The sequence below is a fragment of the Bidens hawaiensis genome, unplaced genomic scaffold, assembly GCF_021521415.1.
Source record: "Bidens hawaiensis isolate Kalapana, Puna unplaced genomic scaffold, B.hawaiensis_p1.1 tig00001087_1, whole genome shotgun sequence".
Classification (NCBI taxonomy): Eukaryota; Viridiplantae; Streptophyta; class Magnoliopsida; order Asterales; family Asteraceae; genus Bidens; species Bidens hawaiensis.
This window is the reverse complement of record NW_027491062.1, coordinates 3,417,728-3,425,856: the sequence shown is the minus strand read 5'-3', so window position 1 is coordinate 3,425,856 and position 8,129 is coordinate 3,417,728. Positions and strand designations below refer to the sequence as shown.

At 36.1% G+C, this 8,129-nt stretch overlaps 1 protein-coding gene across 1 annotated transcript; it reads left to right on the top strand.

Moving 5' to 3' along the window:
• The first annotated feature begins 4,320 nt into the window (after positions 1 to 4,320).
• On the top strand, positions 4,321 to 7,601 carry LOC143558674 (protein NEN1-like). Its single transcript, XM_077047467.1, has 6 exons — positions 4,321 to 4,673; positions 5,553 to 5,710; positions 5,797 to 5,843; positions 6,331 to 6,394; positions 6,502 to 7,205; positions 7,296 to 7,601. Exons 1-6 carry the CDS (start codon positions 4,394 to 4,396, stop codon positions 7,525 to 7,527), a joined length of 1,485 nt encoding a protein of 494 aa, XP_076903582.1. The 5' UTR covers positions 4,321 to 4,393; the 3' UTR covers positions 7,528 to 7,601.
• The last annotated feature ends 528 nt before the right edge of the window (positions 7,602 to 8,129 follow it).

Below are 8,129 nucleotides of genomic sequence, written 5' to 3'. Positions count from 1 at the left end.
CAAATCTACAAATAATCAATCTTTCAAGTTTATTACTTGAACGTGAGTAACTTCACCTGAAGCCAAGTTCGCCTGCTGGCAAATTCGCTGTAAAGCTAAGTTCGTCTAGCTGGTAACTTCGCCTAAAGCTAAGTTCGCCTAAGGTTTAACTTCGCCTGCAAGCTAAGTTCACCTGATGGCAACTTCGCTGTAAATCTAAGTTCGCCTAGCTGGTAACTTCGCCTAAAGCTAAGTTCGCCTAAAGTTTAACTTCGCCTAAAGCCGAGTTCGATTAGGAAATAAATTAAAAGCGATAAGTAAAAGTAAGCTAATACTAGGCCACCAGATTAGATCAGGCGAGTATTGATACGTGTAACTTGTACAGTCAGCCGAGCTCAGTTAAAGAAGGGATTTACAGCTATCAGAAGAAAGAAGCAGAGTTCAGGTGAGTTTCTAGCCCCATTCCTTGTTATGTTTTCGGGGCTGTGTGCATACTCGATGTGTTGTTAATACATTTATCCTAAGTGATAAGTGTATGTCATATGTGATATGTGTGATAGATATGAATGATTGTTTGTCGGTACGCGAACGATCTTCGGATATTGCGCGTACTGCCAGGTTAAAAATAAAGGTACGAATATTATATATCGAAGATGTATGAATATTTCAAATGAATACTTGTCGGGGCGTGAACGATCTTCGGATATTGCACGTAACGACAAGGGGTATCGTTGTTAAATGAATGAGGTAAAGAATGCCAAGAGTGTTCTTCTGTTATAATGTAAGTATGTGTATATAGGTACACGAATGGCATGTGAGTTCTACGTTCGACATAGTAAGTTAGGATGGCAAATCCCTCTAGCTTCTGTCGGACATAGACTCGGCTGGTGATGGCGTAGTTAAGGACTGCGAGCCTTATACGTGAAGTAGATGATATATGTAACGTAGATAAGGACTGCGAACCTTATACGTAATGTAGATAGGCGTCAGCATAGGAAAGGACTGTGAACCTTATACGTGCTGATTTTGTAGCATAGGGGAGGACTGCGAACCTCGTACGTGCTATGAATTAGGTTGCAACATAGGGAAGGACTGCGAACCTTGTACGTGTTGTGGATGTATTTCAGCATAGGAAAGGACTGTGAACCTTATACGTGCTGATTTTGTAGCATAGGGGAGGACTGCGAACCTCGTACGTGCTATGAATTAGGTTGCAACATAGGGAAGGACTGCGAACCTTGTACGTGTTGTGGATGTACTATGGTATAGGGAAGGACCGCGATCCTTGTACGTACCATAAATGGTGAACATAGGTAAGGACTGCGAACCTTGTACGTGTTCACGACCTTGAGTACAGGTATAGACGGTGAACTATGAACGTACTCTCGGTAGACTGAGGTTAGTGATTGTAGATATGTATGTATGTATGGTAGCAAGTATGTATGTAGAACAGAAGGGTAACTAGTGAAGTATGAATATGTATCTACGGATATGTATGTATGTGTATGTATTGTATGGCGTTCGATTAACTAGAACTCACTCAGCGTAGCTGAATTTTAGTATGCACGCAGGTGAGCTGATTATAGAGTTAGCATGAGGATGACACACGGCATGGATTGAACGGCTGGCATCTGAAGAAAGAAGTAAAGATGTTTTAAATATAAAGTTTTGTGTTATGGTATCAAAGAAAAGATTTAATGTTTTGTAACAAATGATTGATGTTTTATATTCCGCGAAAAGTTTTAATAAACTCTGATTTGAACAACTGTGTTTATGAGTAAATCCGACGCTAAAGTAGGGTCACCGGGAGAGGGGCCTTACATTAAATAAATATTAAGGTTAGATACTTTAACCCGGTTTTGAGCAAACTCACATTTTTAAAGGGTTATTATTATAAATTCTTAAATAGTTACATTTTAAACCTTGAACTTTAAATTGTTTACTTTTTGCAACAATTATTTTATTTAAAGATCTTCAAGACAACCTTCTAAATCCAAGACTTTCTTTTATTTAGGCCTCATACGTTAACTCGTCGTTCCGGCAAATCTACAAATAATCAATCTTTCAAGTTTATTACTTGAACGTGAGTAACTTCATACCCCGTTTTCTATCTTTTATTTTGGGGGTGACATTTCATCTTATCTAAACTAAATGTTTTATACTTGAGTCTTAAACCACAAACATTGTTGTATACTTTACTTGAATAATTGCTCGATTTGGTGTTCTATGCTTATTTGCCTATATGTTTATCGCTTTCGGATGGTGGAACTATAAATCCTAGACCATTTGGCAACCCCTCATGGCAAGCTGTCGTTAACGTAATGCAATTAACGATAACTATAAAATCCTAAACTATTTGGCAACCCCTTATAGTTGGGTGTCGCTAACTTGTTAGCGATAACTATTTTATCCAAGTTTATAGCATTATTTATGGTTTTGTATACTAGCTTTGTGGCTTTTCATACTATATATCTATTGTTCAAACTTATGAATTGCTCAACAACCTTTGTGTTGACAAACTTTATTTTATGAAATGTTACAGGTTTGCATCTAGGTTGATTTGATGATTGTGGAGGAAATGAAAGCCAAGACCTTTAAGTTATTTAGTAAAAATGAACAATATTTGATTTGCTATATTTTGTTATATCTTGTTGTTGACTATCTCTTGAATATTGTTATGTGACATTTTCGATGTTGTGAAATGAAATGTGTTTGTTAAATATTGTCGCTTTAAATTAGTGTCATGCGCTTATGGACAATCGTTACACCTCGGCATGTTCCGCCGCCTTTGATCGGGGTGTGGCATAATATTTCTTCTGCTTTAAATTTTTTAAGTTGTATTTCTACAACCAACAAAATCTTAGTAATATATTCTAAATAAGCAAAGATTAGAAAAGTGGTTGTTACGATAAAGGTTGACCCTACATCGAACTATATCGATTGATATATAGATAATTAGGGACTGCAATGCTTTACATGTTCATAATCATTCATCGATTTCCTACATACAAACCGTAACAAACGATGTATATATGCTTTTAACTTATCTTAAAAGATTTACACGTGTTCTAAAATCCACATCGATTTTCGTATATTGTCTCCATGTGAATATTATTCCATTGTTGTTTTCATGAACATTGCAACAAGATGGTCTTTGCTTGTGGTTATGGTTTATGTCAAAACTTGATTGTTTAGATAAAGAATACATTCATAACAACAAATAAAGAACATCTTTCCACATTGCTTTTGTTCACCATCCTACATTTTACTTCATTCTCAGGTTACTTTCGGTTTATTCTTCCCTTTCATATATTTATTACATTTATATAACCTATAAGTTGTTATAAGACCATGTGTAGTCACAACTCTCCACATCCACGTATTTAGGAAAATTAGGGAATTAAAGGGAAAATTAATGAGCCTCGAAATTCATAAATTTATAATGTGAAATCGTATTACTTGAGAGGGAAACGAATACTAGAATAAATAAAGAGATTTAAAAAAATTGTGATTCGGTTTACAATAATTAACATATATCTTATCTATATAGAACTATAAAATATAAACTTTAAATCTATAATATAAGGCTTGCATTTTAAATATATAAATTAATGCCTTATGTATAATAAACTAAAAAATATTACATAAATTTTGCACGTATTTTGGTCAAACTCCAAACTTATGATCAAAACATACGGGTCTAGCAAAATTGGATCATGTCCGGGTTCATAAATCAAGGTCGTTTTCAAAAGTCGTTTTTATTTCACTGGGGCGAAGGAGAAAAGATTTTTAGGTCTTGAATTTTTGAGTGATTGAGTTTGAACTTAAAAAATAAATATATATTTTTTTTCAAAAAGATATACATAATTTAAAAAATATATAACCTATAAGTTGTTATAAGACCGGGTTCGTAAATAAGACCATGGCGCCCAATCAGAGTTATGGTTTTTTACAAAAAACAAGTGTAGTCATAAAGCCTCCATAACTTGGAGGGGGGCGGTGTTTCCAGAGTTATACACTTGTTTTTTGGTGACATTATCCGTATTTTGTGTATAACTTGCAAAAAAAACCCATAACTTGAAGGGGGACGGTGTTTTTCAGAGTTATAGGCTATAAAGCTATCCCATAACTCTCTACTATGGATGGTATAAGATTTGACAACTTATTAATGCTCAAAATTAAGTTATCAATAGTTTATTAAAACACCACTTTCTTATAAAAGGGAAGAAACGTAAACCACACGTTATCTATTTCTTCCCAAAACTTCTCTTCAAAGCTACCCCAAAGCTTCTCTTCAAAGCTACCCCCTGTCTATAAATCAAAACCCTATTCAGTTTCATTTCAGATAATATTATTATTATTATCATTATTATTCAGACAATTTATTATTATAAAGTTATAAATAATAATAAATATGGTATCAAGCATAGATCGATCAGAGATAGCTTTCTTCGACCTAGAAACCACCGTCCCGACCCGGCCCGGCCAAGGGTTCGCCATATTAGAATTTGGATCCATACTCGTCTGCCCTAGAAAACTCATCGAGCTCCAAAGCTACGAGACGTTAGTCAAACCACATGACCTCTCACTCATCTCCACATTATCCGCTCGCGCCAACGGCATCACGCCGGACGCCGTCGTCTCTGCGCCGGCCTTCTCGGACATCGCCGATAAGGTCTACGACATCTTACACGGTAATAATCTATGCTGTCAAAATATCGGTTCAGAATATCAATAATATATAATATATAGCTGATATCTCGATATGAGTGTTTTAAGTCTTAATTTTCAACTCGTAGTGTTTAATGTTAGTGTTTTGAGTCTTAATAAATGGTTACTTCCTACAATTGTTAGGGTTTCGCAAGTTACGAAATGATAATTGTTAATAGTAGGAGAGTGTACTAGGCTCGAGCTTGGCTCGTTTAACTTACACAGAGCTCGAGCGCGAGTTCGGCTTGTTTCGAGCTCTATTTTCAAAGCTCGAGCTCGGCTCGTGAGTGGATTTTGAAGCTTGAGCTTGGCGCGTTTACAATTTATCGATAATTTTTTATATAATTATAATTATTTTTATATATTTTTTTCTATTATTATTTTATGCATATAAATAATAATATATTATTTAGTTATTTTTATTCATTTTTCAAACATTATATACATTACTTAATAATTATTACATAAAATTATGTAAATGACAGACTCGTTTAGGCTCGCGAGCTGGCTCGAGCTCGATAACTGAAGCTCGGGCTTGGACTCGTTTGTTAAACGGACTTATTTTTAGGCTTGAGCTCGGGCTCGATTAAGCTCGGCTTGATCGAGCTTTTTAACGAGCCGGTCTCGAGTAGCTCGCGAGCAGCTTGGCTCGTTTGCACCCCTAAGCTGCTATATATATAAATTCTGCATGATATTAAAATTAGCAATATCCCACCGTGATAACCGATATCTCAAATAATATTTTTCCGCGTTAACTGCTTAGCATGGTAATTTACGAGTTTTGAGTTTCAATCTTGAATTAGTGTTTTGATTGTTATATATTGTATTAATTGAATTGGGGGTTTGATGTGTGTTGTGTATAGGGAGAATTTGGGTGGGTCATAATATAATAAGGTTTGATTGCGTGAGGTTAAGGGATGCATTTGCCCAAATTAACCGCGTGCCGCCTGAGCCGAAAGGAATCATTGATTCATTGGCCTTGTTGACACAGAGGTTTGGAAGGAGAGCTGGTGACATGAAGGTATAATTTTTTTTAATTTCTTTTTTTGTCTTACCGTGCTAATCTTATTAGATTAAGTGCTAATTACAGTTCTTATCTTTGTTTAGATGGCTAGTTTGGCTAATTATTTCGGGCTTGGAAAACAATCACACAGGTATGAACGTTTTTTTAATGGTGTGTTTCGGGTTGGCGGTTGACCTTTTAAAACATATATTATATTTTTATTCTAATTTAAAACGGGTTGAGAGGAGATTAATGCTGGGTTGAAGGCCTTGTTGGGCTGGGTTCAACTTAGATAGCAAGAAGGGTGATGGGTTGGGTGGGTCAGCATGTTTTTATGAAGTAACCCTAATTGTAATCTCGGTGTACGTGTAGTCGATTATCATTGAAATAAAAGAATACCTAGTTGCCGCTTGTGGACGTAAGTTAGTTTAGACCAAACTACGTTAGCTCCCTTTATTTGTTTATTGCTTTCGTGTTCCATTCGTGTGTGTCTATTCTTAACATATTAAACCTGTCAACCCTTTTGAATAAAAGCAGGTCAAGTAGAACATATGTTATTGACATTTTATATTATTAAATGACATGAAGATATATATTATTGTCATTTGAGTCTTAATATTTTGTTCAACAAATTTCAGGAGTTTAGACGATGTCCGAATGAATCTTGAAGTTCTCAAGTATTGTGCAACTGTTCTTTTCTTGGTAATTTCTCACTTTTCAACCTAACAATTTGAGTTCATTTGAGTATTTCACTTGTGATTATCGATTTCTGACAACACTGTAAAATGACCAATTTACCCCTCATGTAGGAATCATGCCTACCCGATATATTTACAGAAAACAGCTGGGTTTCTCCAAATGCTACAACTAGAAACTGCAGCAATTCAAAATCTGCTGTAGATGGAACCGGCCCAAGCACGAGCCCGCCTTCATCTAGTAGAAACATTGACCATCATAATTCTCCACCTTCTCATCCAATCTTTTCACTAGCGGCATCTAGTGCTGGAGAACCGGTTGAAAACGAACCTGAGCCGGGTCATGTTCAGCCTGACCCGTTTGAACTAGGCCCACTTGTAGACAGAATAGAAAACGAACCCCTTGAAGCAAATGAATCCATGGATGAAGAATCATCTGCTGCAGCCACTGCTTCTAACTTCATCACTGAAAGCACTGAATTTGTTAATCTTGATGATGTGTCAATACCTTCTATAACTATAACTGCTGTCCCGTTTTTCCGTGGCCCCCAAAAGATGCAAATGCTCCACGGCGACGCACCGTTGCAGATCCGTTGTGATGCCCTAAAAATACGGTTTGGGTTAAGCACACGATTTGTTGATCATGCGGGCAGGCCTCGATTAAATTTTGTGGTTGATGCGTCTCCAAATGTCTGTGGTGTTCTTGATGCGTGTGATAATATTGCTAAGCGGTTTGTGGATTCTGGTAGCAGCTCTGAGTGGAGGCCTGTTGTGAATCGAAAGCCCGGGTTTTATAACTTGCCTACTATCAGATTGCAGTAAGTCCTTTTGTTTTAGTGTAAAAGTATTGTTTTTTGTATTAAAATAATATTGAAAGGATGTTAAAAACTATGTTATATGTTTTACAGATTACCTACCGTAGCGGAAGGAGATGGTGTTAGATGGGTCACAGAGATATATCAGAAAGAATCATCATCTATTCAACGGGTCGTGTTTAGTAGGTATGATGTGGCGGAACTTGAATCGTTGATTCGTCCAGGTTCGTTTGTGGATGCTTTCTTTTCTTTAGATCCGTACGACTATCAACAGAATGCTGGGATCCGGTTAGTGGCTAAGAAACTTATTGTTGATTCTAACTAAAGGGTTTCGGTGTGTGTCTAAGCACCGTTGACTGACATTTAGAAGTTAATCTTTGTTTGGGGCTTGTAAATGTGTTTCAATGTTGATGTAGAAGATGAACAACTAATTCTAGGGTTTGAAATTGATTAATGCAAAATGTTATTATTCTCTTTTCATCTTTCTAATTGTTGTGGATAAATGAGGTAGGATGGAAGCATAAATATTGAGAATACTCTTGAATTCTTAGGGGAAAATTGTTGAAATATATTGAATGAGAACTAATATCAAAATTCAAAATTGATAGAATAGAATTGAAATTACTGCCTAAACAAACGGTTATTTGCTCGAATAAAAAGTTATAAGGAGGTAAACCTTCAATCATATTGAGATAATTTCGAGCTGAAAATTGGGGAAATCGTTGACGGTGAAATTGTATCGTCAGTTGAAGACAGTGGGACAAGAAAGTTGCATGCACGACCTATGACGTTTGTCACATGATCCATTGGCCCGATCAGATTACTTGTCATTTATCAGCCTTAGGTTACTTTCGTTAAGCCTTTTCTAGTTGGGTCATTTTATAGCTATACATGTGTAATTTATCAAATATTTCTTCTCACGTAATA

Coding starts and splice junctions, on each gene's coding strand:
- LOC143558674 (XM_077047467.1), top strand. CDS start 4,394: ATGGTATCAAGCATAGATCGATCAGAGATAGCTTTCTTCGACCTAGAA. Junction 5,711..5,796: donor GGAGAGCTGGTGACATGAAG/GTATAATTTTTT, acceptor ATCTTTGTTTAG/ATGGCTAGTTTGGCTAATTA. Junction 7,206..7,295: donor TTGCCTACTATCAGATTGCA/GTAAGTCCTTTT, acceptor TATGTTTTACAG/ATTACCTACCGTAGCGGAAG.